A 17,858-nucleotide genomic window follows, 5' to 3' on the forward strand; every position below is an offset into this window, starting at 1 on the left:
GTCGTGTCTCTTAGGTTAGAGTTCAATCATTTGTCTAATCTTTATTTGTCCAATCTGAACGAACTACACATACCTGATTCTCGTCTCTCGGGGGAGGATACGTAGGCAGCCCTCGGTGGGTCCGGTAATCTTTTAAGTTCGATTGTTGTCCTAGTCCTAGTTAAGGTCCATTTTCTGCTTAGTCAAGTATTTGTTAGTGGTCATAGCTAGCTAGGTTGAGTCTTCTTAGCGTTTCCATTCGACGATTTTGAGTTATAGGTCGGCTTGTCCCTGTGTTATGTGACACTTCTTTGTGTCAGAATCTCGACGGTCGGAAATTCTCTTGCCCTTATTGAATCGTGAGTCATAACTCTGTGTATTGTTACAGGATGGAGCCGTCCACAGGGTCTAGAGTCTTGATGGTTTCCAAGGTGCCCAAAAAGTTAATTAAATGGTGGAAATATGCTCAACTACTCTGAAAGGCATGAGATAGAAAAATTGTTAGGCAATCTTACATCGCTTTTGAGTATCACACCCCGTCCAGATCTGATAGAGGCAACGTCAATTTTTTGGGATCCTAGTAGTTTGGTGTTTAGGTTGGGAAAATGTGAGATGACGTCTACTCTGACGGAAATATCTGATCTGTGTCGATTGTCTTATATCGGTCTAAAGATGATCCGTGCCCGCAATCATACTATCCATTAAGGATATCATATAAGATGCAATTAAGTGGTTAGTTATTTGATTTAACTAGAAAGTTCATATTACTTTCAACGTAGGTAGTTAAGCAAAATCACAAAACAAACTAAGAATCACTATAGACCTATCTTAATAGGTATGTTGTTAATTTGGGCGGTTCAAATAGAGAGATTATAATTACATGTTGCATTCATAATCCACATATTTAAAGTCTTTTCAAAGATTTTTTTTTTTTCTATTTAGTGAGAAATTCGTGATTTGATTTTTGAATCAGACTAATCAAATTCTAGTTGGGTCAACATGTAATTGTATTTATATGGTAATAGGTAGGAATTGTCCCATGATTAATCTACATGAGATAATTTAGAATATACAACATTTTGTCGTTCATTTTTTTTTCCCTCTCCAATTTACATTCTTATCACAGGATGAAGGAATTAATTGACTATATAAGCATTCGGTGTGCATAAGTTTTTAATTATATGACTAAAATCCAATTTGATGGATTATAAATAATGCGTCATTACTCTCGTCATATAGTATTTAAAATCATCGAGCATATATTAAGTGAAAAAATAGTCATAAATTAAATAAAATATATGTCACGCAATTATTGATTTGATCTAACAAATTGTTAATATACGTCATCTCAATACTATCATCCTGTTTGATGATTTGATCATTTACTTATTAGAGCTAAAGTGGACATAAATATTGATAAGAACATTATCAAGCATGAAATGTTTCTTGATCTATTTATAATTTTGACATAATAACGTATTTCTTTATAAAGAAAAACAATTAAACTTCTCTACTCATCCAGCATTTGAAATAAAATTCATTATTTCATTAACAAAACCAGACGAACAAATTAATTGTTAATTCCCTCAAAACTTTGGCCACCACCAAACCCTTGCCCGCCCCCAAACCCTACATTACCAATTTGACCACCAATGCCTCCACCTCCGCCACCTCCCATATACATTGAACCATCTCGGCCAATGCCTCCACCTATTCCGCCACCTCCACCACCGCCAATTGACCCAACACCGGGTACACTTATTTCACCTCCACCACCAATACCTACTCCAAAGTCTATGCCACCAGGACCAACATGTCCTCCACCACCAACTCCGCCTCCAAATGAGCCACTAACTTGTGGAACATTATTACTGTTATTATCGAGATAACCTATTCCTCCCTCTCCAAATGAGCTTGTATCTTGTGGAACACTATTATTATTATTGGGAAAACCTAATCCTCCCTCTCCGAATGAGCTTGTAACTTGTGGAACGTTAAAGCTATCATCGATAAGTTTTCGAGCACAACTTGTGTACATTAAAGTTCCGAAAATCATCATAATCATGAAATTCGAAGCCATATTTGTATGCAATACTTTTCTAAATAGACAAAAAGGATATTGTGAGATAATTGAACGAAATGTTTCGTTCTAAATCGAGTGATCAATTTACTCGCATACTGTGTTAACTAGCTTAATAAATTAAATTATGGACATTTTGTAACAAAGACTTTTGGAGAAATATACTATACAGAAAGGAATTTATAACAATATAATATAATATCACCATTAATTGCTTTGTAACATATTAACAGTTTTTATTTTTTTTGCATTAATTTGCGGGCCACTTAATTAAACATGCATTAATACAATGTTGTTTAATTACTGAAATTCAAAGAATGCAAAAATTGAATCTGATCAAATAAGAAAATAAGATTCATCATTTTACCGAAAGTTTTCGAATAACCAACCCACCACGATAATACTCGATCGGAAGTCAGAACTAACACGCAGACATAACAATACAATTTTACAACGATAACCTGTTCAAAATTGGCACGAGGCTAAAAGTGCAAGATATTGAAAGAGCTTCTCTCACCGAAACAAGATCAAATATTTCAAAGTTTGAGTTGTTTAATAAAGGATTCATTCCAGTTAATAAGATGTTGGATGTTATTACTAAAACATTCACTAGTAATATGAAGTTTGAGTTGTTTAATTCAAAGTTTTAAAATATTTCTTCCCTTTTTGTTTTGTATTTTTTTAGAGAGAACCCAATGAACTTGTAAAGTTTTATTTAGTGATTATCTAAATTACTGGTTGTCTTAAGTCCGTTCCCCCTCCCCACCGGGACTTGTTATTTCAATACATCGGGTACATCCTCGTACTTCAAAGACCACAATCCTATAAAACACGCATGTATATGGTGAAATTTTGGCCTATATTTATGTCCACAAGGATAAATAATATAAGATTCTTTTCATATTTATCCTATATCAAAAATCACTCACTTTCGATCCTTAAAAACTTTTGCGTAAGCTTTTAGTGAAGAAGAAGGGTGAAATTTTTTAATTTTTCTGTGATCCAAAATAGAGAAAAGTTGAAGCTTTGGGGGAATATTTATTTTTGGATTGAATTTCCTTTAATTAAGTAGGTTTTTATCCTTAAAAAAAAAAAAGTACTTTTTCGTTTGTTTTCTTTGTGTTAAAATATGGGGTTATTTTTTTCGTTTAGTGTTTCATACTAAATTTCAATTACTATTTTGATTAAGGATTTAATTTAAAGCCATAGAAATCATATTGAAAAAAAATTATTTTGAAAAATTTTGAAAATGATGGAGGAGAGGGAGAGTAAATACGAAGAAAAGAGAGAGATGAGTGCCTTGAAACTATGAAAAAAATAAAGAAAAATATAATTTTTCAATTTTTACTATTAGAATAAAATAATGTGGTAAATATTTCATCCCTCGCGCGCCTTATTGTGTTTGTACTCAATTTTTGTGCCAGGTGGACCACGAGGGGGAACTCGACATATTAAAATAACAAATTTCGAAAGGTTTTTAAGACAACCAATAGTTTAGTGTACACCAAATAAAACCTTATAAGTTTAGGAGGTAATTCAAAAAACTTCTCTCTATTTTTCTTACGATAATATTTTTAAATGTAATTCACGATCTTCATTACTATTTCAAGTGAAGTAGAAATCATAAAATTTACTCAAATCTTTTTGGGGCCTCAAAATTTTGGTGGCATAAAAAGCAAACGTTTTTACTTCCTTGAGGATAGATAGGACTGCATATCGAGCTTCTTTCTCTATAGAAAAAATGCCGTTACATTCTAACTTCTATGCCTTCCTTTGACAGATGTTCTTTCACGGCTTGAATGGGAACCTGAAATTGCGGAAACAAATTATAAGTCAGAGATACATATTACATTTGCGTATGTTACAACTGGTAACTTAAGAATGCTTTATTCCGGAATTGTTGTATGTTACAGGACTTAGTTTTGAACAGTATAGTTCAACAATGTTTTTAAGTTTTAAACACTCCATACTGCACCCCCTTGTACCATACAGGCTGGTATGTATATCACTTGAACATACACTTCTAGGAAAAACAAAAAGCCACTTGTAAGAGAAGTTAATTATGCTGACAAGCGACGGATATTACTTAGTGCCATTTAAGAAGATATAAAGAAAACCTTATAGGTGAGGCTTTGCTCATTAAACCCAAACAGTCGGTATCTGCTTTCTCCGAATAGGTGCATACTGTCAGCAGATACATCGGCATCCACCGTTCATTGATTATCCAAGGATTCACGTGCTTTTTCATCTAGCTTTTGTGAGTCAATCTCTTTTGTTATCGAGCTCACCAATACTCTGAATATTGATCAACTTAAAGGCACACGAAGAAGGCATCTGTTTAATATAGTCAACTCACCTCCTTTCTATGGAAAATTCCAGCAGCAAGGGCAGCAGATGCATTTGTTTCTCTGAAGACCTCTGTGAAGTGTTCAACAGCTCCAGCTCCACTGCTTGCAATCACAGGAATGCTTACAGCATCTGAAATCAACTTAATTAGGTCTATATCAAATCCCTTCCCTTGACCTGAAAAGACATTAGAAGAACAATAATTAGGCATTACATTGTCCCGAGAATGCATGACATGGATTAATGCAAAAAGGAAGCTATATCAAGAGCAGCCAACTATGCAGGTTTTGTATGGTTTCATTCACAAGTACCATGGATCACACCAGGTAAGTTTAAGGACAGAAAAGGTTCTCCTACTTTAAGTGTTTGTAGTAGTACATGAAAGGGAAAAAGAAAAATCATTACACAGGCAAAGGAAGGCGTTGTATAGCAAATACTCCTATAACATAAAGGGCATCAAGAAGATGAAAAGGAATAAAAAAAGATGTGACTTGCGAGTTTGACGGCCCATTTGTTAAGGCAAGATTTTAAATACAATGCAAACAGCGGGTTAGATGGCATTCACCATCTTCAGACCCATTCAAACACGACCTGAAATGTAGGATAATTATACGTCAAATTTATGAACAACGTACCATCACAATCAATGCAGTTTAGCAGTATCTCCCCAGCTCCCAATTCTTCAACAGCTTTCGCAAGCTCATAAGCTCCAATAGGACGGCCTTCTCTCCCACCACTCACCTTGAAACAAAGAATTATATTGAACTTAAGGTGAAAACATAAAATTATCAAGCGTGTAAAACAATCTTGATATTCCATGTGATTCCAATAACAGAATGAAATTACATGAATAATGGTTAGTAATTTATAACAAGAAAGAGTCACTGCCCACCGTGCACTGGTACCATGCATATTCTTCTCCATTTGGACCTGAAACCAGTAGACAAACTTCAGTCAAATTAATATTCCCTTCTTGCTCCCTTTTATCTTTGGTCGAGTGATAATGTTTGATGACACGAAGCAAACGATTCTCTTTGTACTTCCCCAATATTGAACAAGTCTGATACGACTGTGTGCATGAATGAGGTCAAGTCGGATATCTGAATGCAATTACCTGGGTTTCTCACTTTCACAGTCTTGAATTCCACAGCCTTGGGGTCCTTTACGTACACCCTTCGAGGATCAATGCTTACAACTACTGCCTACAATATCACAACACATCCAACCAAATTCAACAGTTTTTTTACGCGACCTGCCCACTAAATAATGAGTAGGCTGTTCATATATGAAAACAAGCAGACAAGGGAAAGCACTTATAGACTAATATGTCTGATGAGTAACTTTTCATCAGTGAAGACACCAAGGATAGTGACACAACAAATGTGTTATCATTACTATCAGACATCCCTATCTGAGTAACTAGCATAATGCTATACATGGTTTCAAATCAACCTGATTGCCATAAACTCGGGAGATCTGCTCTAGACTGCTCTTTCCAGTTTTCACCTTCAAAGACAGTAAGCGAAATGAAAAACAGGTTTGACATTACTATAAAAAAGGAAGCACTTTTTGTTGGAAAATGAACAGATCAATTTTCATATAGATAAGTATCACATACTCCAGATTTTAAGTATTCTTCCGCAGCATAAACGGCATCACTTCCGATAGAAATTTTGTCTGCTCCAGAACGAAAATATTCTGAAGCAACTTCTAAACTAGAGTAGTATCTGCGGAAAAAGTTTATATATCAACTAGTGAAGTTTGATCATTGTCCATATTCCCAAATGAACATTATTTGATTGTCCAACTCAGTTTTACACAACCAATTTGGACGATTCAAAGCAAATGATTAGTGATGTATGAACAGGATAACAAATAGCTATAAACCTGCCATTGCCGTCTTTGAAGTCTCTAATACCACCTCCAACGGTTAATGGCACAAAAACATTCTCTGATGCATATCTCAATACCTAAATGGCAAATCAAGTAGAACAAATTATCACTAACCATCCTCTTGATCGGGAATGATTAACTAGAATATTGAACTACAGAACACTGAAAGAAAGTACAGAACAAACCTGCAACATTGGCAGATCGCCCAAGGGGAAGTCTCGGAAAGCAGTAATATTTAAAAAGCTAACCTAAACGACAGGAAACAACTAATTAGTCTATCATCAGGTTAGAGTAACATAAAATTACAAATAACAAATGCTAAGGTAAACCTCATCTGCCCCATCCTTGTAATACTGTCCAGCAAGATCCACTGGCTTGCCAAGGTTTCTCACCTTCAGGAAAGACAGGCGTTTTCAATTAAAGGAGCAAGTACTGGGAAACAACATCAAGTAAAAAATCCACATGGCTTCAGCCTTCATCATAGAGCTGTAAATTCCAGATTTCATAAAAACAGAATGTTCCGAAAAAGCTAAAATACATAGTTAGATTACTGATCAAAAAGTATTAACCAAGTCGATTTTTTTGTGAGAAGTCTCAAGAATCTGTAGAACATATCTTTCTGCATTGCAGCCATATACAGCAGATATGGGATCTTTTTCTGAACATGAGTAGAGTGCATTGGGTGATGCCAAGGAATGTGAAAGTCTACTGATATGTTGGCTATCTTAGAAAGTCACGAAACATCTGAAGAAAATCTGGAAGACTATATCTCTTTGCATCTTTTGAACCAATTGGTTGGAAAGGAAAAAAAGAAGTTTTGAGAATGAAAGGAGTCACCAAGCTATTTTATAGAGTAGATGTCTCCAAAATTTATACTTTTGGTGTAAGGGAGATATAGTAGATAACTTAGATCAGCTTATCAAATTTATAGGTGTTTCGGGAATGCTATTTCGGATTGCTATTGATACAGCTCTCCGGTAGCTTGTAAGTTTCTGGGTACTCCTTGGTACTTCCTTTAATGAAACCTTTATCTTATCAAAATAGAATAATCAACCACCTGACACCAAGAACCTTAAGAGGCCATAAACCAGCTAGCTAACATGCTTCTTCTGTTCCTCATTAGTTTTCTATTGTTCCTTCTCTTTTGATTAAGATAGCCTACAAGTATGACCTGAATTTCTTATCACAGAATGTCGCAAGGTCTGGTAGCCCAAAAACTTACAACTTTTTAGCCTCCGCTTTCTAACCTCAGAGCAATAGATTTGACGAGAAAGAGAACTAGCATTTTTTTTCCTTCTTACAGCAGAAGAATATCATACCTTTGATTTTTTTTGGATAAAGAAGTATAACAAAACTTTGTTTTCCTCAGAACCCTTTTACATCTCTAGACTATCTCCTTTTCTAAATAAGTTTTGTTGGATCTCATTTTACCTACTGTTTATGATTTATAGTGTCTGCTTTCAACTACCTGCAAACCAACTGCAATGTTGAACAACTTAAAAGATAAAAATTTGAATTGACAGAGCTCAGAAGGAGCTGATGGTTAAACAAAGACTAATGGCCACTCACCTCATTTTCTTTTGTATGTTCTCTAACATCATATTGGTCTCCTTTGGTTACAACCAGATCACCTTTATCATTTGTCCTCACATCAAGACATGCAATAACCTAAGTGGTCGCAAAACGCACTAACTTCAGCAATACAAGTAAATAAAAAAATCTGAGAATCAATTACTACTATGACGAATGTGACCTACCCGTTTTGCAAGTTTAGAGGCATTCCCTTGGACTAGCTTCTGTCTTGCATGAGGCTTTCATGTGTTAGATGCTTTGAACAGTTAACTTGAGAAGTAAAGCATTAAGTCATAAGCACCATTAATACCTGTGTTTTCCCAGATTTTGGATTCAAGAACCTCCTCAATACAGAAAGGCCAACATCTGGAAACATAACTCCAACAGTTTAAGGAGATAGTGATTATGAGGAGAAAAAATTAAAGTTTAAGGGGATTATTTATATATATATTTGTACATGCTCTCTCTCTCTCTCTCTCTCTCTTTATTTACAGCTCCAAAACATTTGAGGAAGTCACTATACCACCACTCTTCTCAGGATGAAACTGAACTGCGTGGACATTTCCTCTCTGAATGGATGCTATGAAATTGTCACCATAGTTGCAGGTCGATGAGATCCACTCTCTATTTTGATCTGACTAAATTAGGAGAAATGTTTGAATCAAGCTGCTAGCCAATTTACTAAATAAACATAAAAAATGAGAAAAAAGAGGATGGAGTCACCATCTATACAGATTTAATTAATGAGAAGTAGTACCGGCATTGCCCGATAAGAATGTACGAAATAGACATGGGACTTTCCAATGTCATCCAAAATTTGGATATCTTTTGCTATTTCAAGTGCATTCCAGCCAATATGAGGTACTCTGATGCCTTTAGAAGAGTCAAAACGTCCAACTACTCCGGGAATCAAACCAAGACCCTTTACTGATAAACATGTTGGAAAGTCAGTTTCTCAGATGAAGAAGCTAGTTAAAATGATGTATGAAATTGTGGGCAAACAAATAAATATATATGATTTGAGAGTAATGATCACTTGAATTTGGAAGATGGATTATGCGATGGAAATAGACATCCAAATATACTTGCAACTGGAAAAGTGCAACCAAAGGACTCAATGTATGTCATCAATAAGGTAACAATGTAAAGCTGGTGGACAGCCCAACTTCATTTCCTTCCGTATATAAATTCTTATAGCTACAATTGCAAGCCTTGAATCCTCATCCATGATAATTTATTCCAAAATATACAACCATTTTAAATACTGAAATGATCCTGTTTGTTATAGCAGCAAACACTAATCTCATAGTCCATAAGTTAAGCATCTCGGTGCATGAGGTCCCTTTTACAGTTAGACAAAAGTGACTTCACTAGAACCCAGTTAATATGAAACGTCACGCCATTAATAAATCTAATGTTAGTTTGTGACGACAAAAGCGACTTCACTAGAACCCAGTTAATATGAAACGTCACGCTATTAATAAATCTAATGTTAGTTTGTGACCTGGTCCATTTTCTTCACTTGACTCAAAAAGTAGCTGCAGTCCAAGACAGATGCCGAGGAATGGGCGATCTTGCTCAATGTAAGTACAAAGTGCTTCAGCCATTCTGTAGAAAAATATTCTCCGTAAATTTCAGAGAAGCAAGAAAATCTTATATGAAGCGAGAAGATAAAACACAAAGACCAAAATAGAGAAGCACGAACTTTCTGTAGACATGTTCTTATCTTTGCAAAAGCTTTAACCAAAATAAATTAGTACAATTTATTATCAACTGGTCCTTCAAATATTTTTGTTTGTGCTGCCTTTATTAGTCCTTTTTTGCATATAAAGTCCTGCAGTAAATACTAAATACTGGTTGACCACTCTCACGCAAATACACAGCTTATCTTTTACATGGATATGGAGCAAGAGGTTGTATTATCCCAGAGGCCAGAATCATGCTTGAGTTATGAACTTCTCATATGGGTAAAATTACAACAAAGTAATTTACTTGTTTATTTACAAAGCGAAGTACTGAACAAATAAACAATTCCTTTCCTATGCATTATGTGGATGAGAATCATACCCCTTGTTGTTTAGCACATCCATGGCAGGAGCAAAAGCACCAACTCCAGGAAAAATGAGTTGTTTTGCTTTCAAAATGTCCTCGGGTGTATGGACCTAGAAGATGTTGAAAAAATAAAGGTACGCAATGAGGGTAATCAAAACTCAAGATGCATGGATACTTTCTCCCTTTTGACTTTGGCATGCTTTTGTGATAAACTTTCTATACAGAACCACTCCATGATTCACCAGTTACACACTGTGATTAAAGGGCATGCTTATACTCAAATTCTCAAGTACAAACATTTATGTTGATATGACGAGCAAATTCTCAATACATAAATATTTAGGGGTCGTTTGGTACGTGGACCAAATTATCTCAGGACTATCCCAGGACTAATTTATCTCACCTTGGAGATGGGATAAGATAGTTTCAAGTTGGATGGGATAAAGTGGGATATCCAAAAGCCTGGGATAAAATCTCTACCGGCATAGGCTTAATTCAGGAATATCCCACCTTATCCCGCACACAGAATGACCCCTTAAGGTTGATATGACAAAGAGCAGATAACATTTTTAAGGATAAAAATCCTGAAAGGCCATTCATTTGTTGGTCAAAAAAGACTTCAGGAAACAATAAACCGCAGTAATTTCAGTTCTACTATATATTTCACTTGGATGAATTATAAACATAAGAGCACCACTCAACTATGTTAATGACATGCATATGGATAATTTAATTTGGTGCCATATATAAATTCTTCTTCGAATTGCATTTCTCTTAATTTCCTACAAATAGACCTCAATTTAAAGTATCATGGTTTTAAAGTTTCATATTTGTACTATTAGGTCTAGAGTTTCCTACCTAAACTATCACCAGCTATTTATCAAAACACACCTAAACTATTAGTTGTTCACTTTCCCTACCTAAAAGTCCAAGTATGAAACTCAAGCAGTTGAAAACTAACGTGTGTTTAGATAAATAGCCATCAGTAGTTCAAGTAGGAAACTTGTACACCTAATAGTTTGCATTTCTCTTAATTTCCTACAAACAGATCTCAATTTAACGTATCATGGTTTTAGAGTTTCATATTTGTACTATTAGGTCCTGAGTTTCCTACCTAAATTATCCCCAGCTATTTATCAAAACACACCTAAACTATTAATTATTCACTTTTCCTACCTAAAAGTCTAGGTATGAAACTCAAGCAGTTAAAAACTGACGTGTGTTTCGATAAATAGTCGTCAATTGTTCAGGTAGGAAACTCGTACACCTAATAGTTTGCATTTCTCTTAATTTCCTACAAATAGACCTCAATTTAAAGTATCAAGGTTTTAGAGTTTCATATCTGTACTATTAGTTATCGAGTTTCCTACCTAAACTATCACTAGCTATTTATCAAAACCAACCTTAATATTAGTTGTTCACTTTTCCTACCTAAAAGTCCAGATATGTTTCAAACAGTTAAAATTTGACATGTGTTTTGATAAATAGTCCTCAATAGTTCAGGTAGGAAACTCGTACACCTAATGGTTTGCAATTCTCTTAATTTCCTACAAATAGACCTCAATTTAAAGTATCATGGTTTTAGAGTTTCATATTTGTAACATTAGTTATCGAGTTTCCTACTTAAACTATCACCAGCTATTTATCAAAACACGCCTAAACTTTTAGTTGTTCACTTTTCCTACCTAAAAGTCTAGGTATGAAACTCAAGCAGTTAAAAACTGACATGTGTTTTGATAAATAGTCGCCAATAGTTCTGGTGGGAAACTCGTACACCTAATAGTGTGCATTTCTCTTAATTTCCTACAAATAGACCTCAATATAAAGTATCATGGTTTTAGAGTTTCATATTTGTAATATTAGTTATCGAATTTCCTACCTTAACTATCACCAGCTAAAAATTGTTCACTTTTCCTACCTAAAAGTCCAGGTATGAAACTCAAACAGATAAAACCTGACATGTGTTTTGATAAATAGCCGTATCAAAACACACCTAAACTGTTAATTGTTCACTTTTCCTACCTAAAAGTCTAGGTACGAAACTCAAACAGTTAAAAGCTGCCGTGTGTTTTGATAAATAGCCGTCGATAGTTCAGGAAGGAAACTCGTACACCTAATAGTTCAGGCATGGAACTCAAAAAATTCGAGATACTTGAGGTGAGTTTTTCACCGTTCACTTTGAAAAGGAGATTAAAGGTGGAACATACATCAATGATATCGAAACCGAGATACTTAATAGCATTCCTGAGACTTCTCACATTGCCAGCACCATAATCAAGTAGAGTTACCACTGAAAAACAACAACAACCAGCATTATTATCATCAAATTAATACAATCATTTTACATATATATATATATATATATATACGCATTTGCGCAAAGTGTGAGCGAGACCAGAATCATCGGCGGAGGCACGGACAGAGAAGGTTCTAGAAGATTTGTAATTTAGAGGTTTTGCATTTGGCTTGTAACGCAGAAAGCGAAGAGATTGAGAAGTTGAAGAGAAGGAAGAAAACGACGTCGTTGAAGATGAAGCTGTAGTAGAAGTGAAAGTAGCCGCCTCCATTTTCGCTTCTTCGAGCTCTGGTTTTGCTTGGTTGACAAAGTGTAAGTAAATGTAAATTATATTTATGGTATGGTAATTTAGCTGGAATTTTTCAAGGCAAGGAAAACGCTACTTTTGAGAGAAAAGGCTTAAAATAGTCCTTTATTTTGGGTTTGAGTAAATAGTACTTTGCTCTTTTATATTGTGTGTCTGCACTTTTGGTCCATCTTTAAATTTATGTTGCTTTTCTCGCTCGTTCTTTCAACTGTTGGGAAGATACTCGGATAAACGAAGCCTATTGCCATGCCAATTATTAAATACGAGATTAGGCCGCTTGGTGTTTGAAGTGATTTTTACGTACCTCAGATTAACTTCACGAGATATTTGTCACCTTCCACTAATAATAAATATTAGATAACTCTATCTATCAAGGATAGGGCGGATGAGAAGAATCACTTTTGTTTTCTTATTTACATCGAGAGGTTCATCGGTCATTTGTATTTTACACGCAATAGTACCAGTTTTTCTTTCCTTGCAACGTCGTTTGTCCATAAAAATAAATTGATAAAATTCGAAAAGCAAAATAAAGTTCTCTAGTTGCAATTATTTTGGCTCGAAAAGAATAAGGAATACTCTTCTTTTCACCTTCTCTTAGATTGACTTATTGTTTGTACTAAATAATAGTTTACATTCTATACACTAAATTGTGGTCAAAATCAATGTGTTAAAAATAGGCAGAAGTTCGGTGGAGGACCAAAATTACAATAATGTTACAAATATCGAACACTATTTGTGCATCTTGTGAAACTTATTGAGTCCATATTGAGAGAAACTTATTGATTTGGGCTGAGTACTGGTAAAACGCCCTGGGCTTTCAGTAAATCTTTCAGTTGGAGGTCTTGAGTAGTGTTTTGGGCCTACTTGGTCTATCTTCAAAAATATAGCAACTCCTTAACAATTGCACTAGGTAGCCAATTTGATCATGATATATGCAAGTTACATTTTAGTTTTTATAAATTATTTAATTTTTAATCAGTATTACCAAACTTCATATAAAAGCATTAGCTTCTTTTTTCAAATTTTATGTACCGATTCTTGAATGTCATAATGGCTTTGAAATGCTTCACTTAAGCTAAAGATCTACCGAAAATAATTTATCTACCTTTATAATCATAAGGTAGGATAAGGTTTGCGTATAAATCAAATCACCTTAACTCCACTTATGAAATTACACTGAGTACGTTGTGTTGCTGTTGTGATTCTTGAATGTCAATTATGATTTGTATCATATAAAGTTGGGTAAATAGTTTTGTTGTTAGAAATAGTTTAGTAACTTTCATGATAACTTAGATAATAAAATTGAATGATTTTTCATTACAAAATTAAAAGTAAATGACTTTCAGTGGCATAAAATAAAAATTGAGTAATCACTCATTACCCAAGTTAAAAAAAAAAAAGAAAATGATAGTATCAAAAGCTCCAAGTAATTAACACTGATTGGTTAGATATTGTGTTTGTTTATTTAAAGGACGAGAACCAAGCATATGTTTACACGATCCAAAATGTTAGCCAAGTATTTTTGTTCCAAAGATTCTGTAAAATATTTTTTTAAGAAAAAAAAAAAGTATATCCACAAGTACAATATCCAAACAACTTTTTTATGAAAAAAGTTTGCATCACGATTCACTCCTAAGGATACAAATAAAAGTAGTTCATGATTAGAAGAATATGGAATAAAATAGATAAGAGGAATACAGTCAGAATATGAATAAAAGAAATATCCGATGCACAAAACATCTTTCATTCTCGTTGGTGGGGTCAGGATTTTCATTGAGGATAGAAGTATATATACAAATTAGTCTAAAGGGGGTCAATATCTATTATATATGCATAAAAAATACTTTTAACCATCTAGAAATCGTATAAAAATAGTATAATTTTTCGTCGAAGGGAACAATGACGGAGCCACATTAGATTCAAAGGGTTCATTCGAACCCCCTTCGTCGGAAAATTATACTATTTTTACATGATCAAAAATATTTTTATATATATATAATAGATGTTGAAACCCCTTCGACTAGTATGTACATTTACTTATGAACTCCTCAATGAAAATTCTAAATCTGCCACTGAAAGGGAGTTCAGATGAACCCCTAGAGCAAAGGTGGCTCCACCACTGACTCGCAATGTTTTGAAAGAGGCCACACCATGAGGTGCAATGTAGACAACTTAATACCCTAATATATTTATTTGTGTCTAGTTTTACTGTTGACGTACATGACTTATGGATCATGGGAGATAATTTTAGCGTTGCTTCACCTCCCATAAGTCAGAATATGGATGGATAGAAAAAGTGTGATATTGGAAGAGGGAATAATACTAGAGCTCATTAGATAGACTAGGTGAAGTCACTGCTTAAGTCAGGGCTATGCTATTAATTTACTATTTGATTTGAATTTTCACAAGAATATGCTTTGTTGTTCTAGAAAAAAATAGTACTCAAGGAAATAATTGAAATTTCCACCACTTTGATTTTATCTATAATCATGGGAATATGGAGAAAAATCATGGTTCTTGTTACAACACAGCAAAGCTTGTGAACTCTTAAGACTAATCACCCATGGTGGCCCTTGGTGGCCCTTGTTGAACAGTCAATGCTAGGAGGTGACAAAATCAACACTTTTTTTTTGGGGGGGTTCCCAACCGGTGTTCGGTGTCCGCATTGGAACCCTGATTAATTCGAATCATGCGTTGCAGGGCCCATTAAGGTGACATCGCTCCCAATAGAGTTTTCTCCATACCCAGGATCGAACCCTCGACCTCTGATTAAGGGTAAAGCAGGACACCACAACCTATGTTGTTAAATCAACATTTTTTTAATGAACTGTTCAATCCATTTAATTAACTAATCAAATAATGATTAAGAGTAAAGTATCTAGCACTCCCCAACTATAACCAAATTTGCTACGACACGCTCTTAACTTTCTGGAGGTCCTATTATCGCATGAACTAAATTTTAACATATTTTTGTCAATCTTTTTAGCTGAAGTGACACTTATTGTCAACCTTTTTAGCCGATGCGATACTTTTGTTATTGAGGCCCACGTAAAAGGTGTCACGTCAGCTAAAAAGATTAATATAAATACGCTAAAATTGAGTTCAAGAGAGTAATAAGACCCTGTAAAATTAGAGTATGTCGTAGCAACTTTTGTCATAGTTGAATGGGTACTAGACTCTAAATGAGTCAACTTGCAATCCAAAACAAACCTACATTAAGCCTTTACTTTTTTTGGTTCCGAAAAAAAGAGAGGGAGATTTGATCGAGTGTGTTGTGATCCAATATTTGATCAATTTTAACTTTTTCGCCAACGCAATTTGATTAAGCAACTTTGACCGGTCAATTGATCACGACCTTTTAATTCATTTAACACATTTTATTGCGTGCAAATTTTATACGATCCGTCTACTTATTACCTCTACTAAACCAAACACAATAGGAGAAGAATTGAACCGGAATTCTAGTTAAGTATATGTACAACTCATTGACTTTCTTAAAACACTATATTTGTGTTAATAACTAAAAAGTCAACCTAAAATGTATATATAACAATTACTCCACTTTTTTTAAACCTTAAAACTTTTATCTCAAAATTCTTGAATTCTTATGATTGGATATGTTACTTACCACTTGTTTTGTATTTTTCTATTTGGTCGGTTTTCTAGATAAGAAGAGCTACGTCCACAACAATATTATGGAACTTGACACAACCACCCCACTAGTATGGCTTAGGGACCCAACACTAAGTTGCACCATTTAGAAAAAGTCAAGTGTTGTTTGCCTCTTCAAGATGTGAAATCATTGTTTGGCTAATTGGGTAAACCTGAAATAAGCCAACCCCTATTCTTCCAAACTCCAAAAGACAAAAAAATGTTGCCCAATTCAAAGTGGATTTCAATAAGTTTACTTTAGTATGGTCTACGGAAGATAAAAGTTTAATTTTCCGTTGACCTCTCTTCTTTCATTTTTCATTCGGCGTTCGATATTTGTATAACAATCTTATCTAATATGGATTTGCAATATGTAAGTAGTCAATAGGATCAGCTAACTTTGACTTAAATTCTATATTAATGTTAAAAATTCATTTAATCACATAAATAATCTATTTTTGAATCCATAAATAAATTTGTTTTTGCTTCATCTCTATTTTTCTTAATTTGTATATAAGTCATAAAGTAACTACAAGGTTTGAGCTAAACTTGCTAGGTTCTGCCGAACCCCTAATTACTACCTGACTCCATCCTTGCGCGTAAGGCACATAAAAGGGGTGGGGGTGGGGGGGGGGGGGGGGGGGGGAAGGGGAGAGAAAACGACTCAATGAAAAAATTTTCTTATCCATAACTATAACCAGTGGCGAACCCAAGATTTAAGGGTCGTGGGTATTCGGAAGGTTCAAATACACATATTAATATCCAAAGTTTTAAGGTTTCGCCTGAAAATTAAAACATTCATTTATTTTCTCGATTTTATTAGGTGCTTTTTTCATTTTATACTAATTTTACATATTTTTTATATAAGTATACCTATTCTGCGTCGTATTTAATATGTGTCAGAGTACCACATTTTTAACCTAGATTCGCTCCTGACTATAACCCGAGACTTCGGATTAAAAGTGAAAAAGAAAGAAATATACAAGTCATCATAATACTTGGTGGTGCGTTGACTTAATTCATTTCATAGATTTAGTTCACACCGAATCTATTCAAAAATCAAAACAAAAGAATGTTTCAAATGCAATGGACCAATGACTATAATTTTCCCCGTTGACAACATCGAAAAGTTGAGCCATTCACCTAATCTATTCAAAATTTCAAACTATAGAATGCTCCAAATGCAATGGCCAAAAATTAGTTGACTTTACTTTTCCTCCAAAAGTCCATTGTGTTCACAATCAACAAAATAATTACTTCTTCAAAAAAGTCAACCCCCAATTTTTTAGTTTAGTGAAGTATAAGTCACAGGGTGATGCAATACTTGTGTGTAAGCTTGAATCGCGAAAAAAAAAAACATTTATAATAATGATTCTTCACCATACTAACAATAAGAATTCTTAGTAATAGCTTGCATGAATAGTGAAAAGATGCGTTGCATAATCAAGTGGTTTAATATCTCTTTATAGAAATTCTTTAATTTATTTAAAGATAAAAGAGTATAAAATAAAGTAAGAGCCTTGTTATATCTTCACAGGACAAGTACATGTAATTTAAATATAATAGATTCTAGCCTTGTTATTTACAATAAATTCCATGTCACAAAGCAACAAACTAATGGTTAGTGGTAAAAACACAATAAAGTCTAAAGACCGGAAATAGAGAGATTATTCTCGAAAGAT

The 17,858-nt window shown here is 34.3% G+C and overlaps 2 protein-coding genes across 3 annotated transcripts; both read right to left on the reverse strand.

The window, feature by feature from the left end:
* Positions 1 to 1,549: 1,549 nt before the first annotated feature.
* On the reverse strand, positions 1,550 to 2,059 carry LOC107876930 (glycine-rich cell wall structural protein 1-like). The gene has a single exon (XM_016723745.2). The coding sequence runs from the start codon at positions 2,057 to 2,059 to the stop codon at positions 1,550 to 1,552; it is 510 nt and encodes a 169-aa protein (XP_016579231.2).
* A 1,535-nt stretch (positions 2,060 to 3,594) lies between these two features.
* Positions 3,595 to 12,771, reverse strand: LOC107878743 (imidazole glycerol phosphate synthase hisHF, chloroplastic). 2 transcript variants are annotated; one of them, XM_016725851.2, is made up of 19 exons: positions 12,318 to 12,771; positions 12,130 to 12,212; positions 9,938 to 10,032; positions 9,375 to 9,478; positions 8,628 to 8,797; positions 8,394 to 8,508; positions 8,181 to 8,236; positions 8,056 to 8,094; positions 7,868 to 7,966; positions 6,628 to 6,690; positions 6,484 to 6,546; positions 6,293 to 6,375; positions 6,024 to 6,132; positions 5,858 to 5,911; positions 5,520 to 5,607; positions 5,298 to 5,335; positions 5,041 to 5,146; positions 4,416 to 4,582; positions 3,595 to 3,866 (listed from the first exon to the last, which is right to left on the reverse strand). In XM_016725851.2, exons 1-19 carry the CDS (start codon positions 12,487 to 12,489, stop codon positions 3,807 to 3,809), a joined length of 1,764 nt encoding a protein of 587 aa, XP_016581337.2. In that variant the 5' UTR covers positions 12,490 to 12,771; the 3' UTR covers positions 3,595 to 3,806. The 2 variants fall into 2 exon arrangements, 1 of the variants encoding a protein (XP_016581337.2); XR_007042594.1 differs by lacking the exon at positions 3,595 to 3,866 and adding an exon at positions 3,920 to 4,082 and having other exon boundaries at positions 4,177 to 4,582; positions 12,318 to 12,740.
* Positions 12,772 to 17,858: the final 5,087 nt, after the last annotated feature.

The sequence above is a fragment of the Capsicum annuum genome, chromosome 7 (assembly GCF_002878395.1).
Source record: "Capsicum annuum cultivar UCD-10X-F1 chromosome 7, UCD10Xv1.1, whole genome shotgun sequence".
In the NCBI taxonomy this organism is placed as follows: Eukaryota; Viridiplantae; Streptophyta; class Magnoliopsida; order Solanales; family Solanaceae; genus Capsicum; species Capsicum annuum.